The sequence below is a fragment of the Penaeus monodon genome, chromosome 22 (assembly GCF_015228065.2).
Source record: "Penaeus monodon isolate SGIC_2016 chromosome 22, NSTDA_Pmon_1, whole genome shotgun sequence".
Lineage (NCBI taxonomy): Eukaryota > Metazoa > Arthropoda > Malacostraca > Decapoda > Penaeidae > Penaeus > Penaeus monodon.
This window is the reverse complement of record NC_051407.1, coordinates 21212906-21214054: the sequence shown is the minus strand read 5'-3', so window position 1 is coordinate 21214054 and position 1149 is coordinate 21212906. Positions and strand designations below refer to the sequence as shown.

At 39.3% G+C, this 1149-nt stretch overlaps 1 protein-coding gene across 1 annotated transcript in view; it reads right to left on the bottom strand.

The window, feature by feature from the left end:
- LOC119586982 (RNA binding protein fox-1 homolog 3-like) overlaps nt 1-1149 on the bottom strand; it is a gene marked incomplete at both ends in the record, with an annotated part of 26339 nt that overhangs the window by 15577 nt on the left and 9613 nt on the right. Inside the window, 1 exon segment of the mRNA XM_037935724.1 lies at nt 924-981. Within this exon segment, the coding sequence (XP_037791652.1) occupies nt 924-981 (58 nt within the window).

Below are 1149 nucleotides of genomic sequence, written 5' to 3'. Positions count from 1 at the left end.
TGAAGATGGGGACGGATGATGGGTCAGAGAAGTGTAGGCATACCACAATTTGACTGTCTTTATAATGGACATGCAGACACCACATTCATAAGATTCCCCTGAGCAATGTGTGCGTACAAGATGGACATATGCACATCTTTACACAGTTAGGAAAGTTAACACCAGCAATGATATGCATATCTGTTAAACTATAATGCTCTGACAAGGTGAAATATTGCTCCCTGTGCACAGTATCTGCTGTGCAATTTCACCAATAATTGTTTGCTACAACCCCATTTGGTAACAACAGCATGCCACTTCTATTTTAAGCATTTCATTCCAGTAAGCCACAGGATAACAGGCATGTAGGAGCATCTATATTTATCTAGTGTTTTTCTAAACCACCTTATTAAACAAAAAAATCACCAATTATGCATTCAAGAAGAAAATTTATGATTGAGGCTTCACATAATCTACTCAAGTGTAATTATACTGGTGTCAGGGATGTGAGTGAAATTGCAGACATCAAAGTGATATCATATACACATAAATGTCCAAAAGTTACTCCGTGATCATCTGTCTGTGTCTTTGGCAGTTGCATCCTGCGCTTAACAATGATGGCTGTCAGCATGGTATGGGCATATCTGGGTGCTTTCTACTAACGAAATATTTTGTACTGTAAAATATTTACAACCCTCAAACTCTAAATAACTAAAATATCCATAAACTTATAATCTTACTGACACTACAGGAGGTTGTGGTAACATTGAAGTATGTTTGGTTGCAAAGAAATGGGAGGCTTTTTTGTGTTGAATGGGACAGTCTCTGGTACTGAGGATTCCCGCAGTGAGGACATGGGGGAGGAAGGAGGTAGGAGAGACACAGAAGAAAAAGGTCGATGGCAGCACAGATGAGCCAAGAGCACATAAGCAATCTGCACTTACCATTGGGAACAGCTGCAGTTGGCTTCTTGGTCTGAACACGGGCAGTGGCATTGTTCACCTGGTCATACACAACGGAAAAAGTTAACATTGAGAACTAAAACTCCACTGTGCTACGTCTCTTTATGTTTGGTATTAGCCTCTTTTTCTGATTTAGGATATGAACAGTGTTAGGAAAATATCTTTTCACAAACTAGTTAATTTAGTTAAGTGATGCAGAATGGAACCA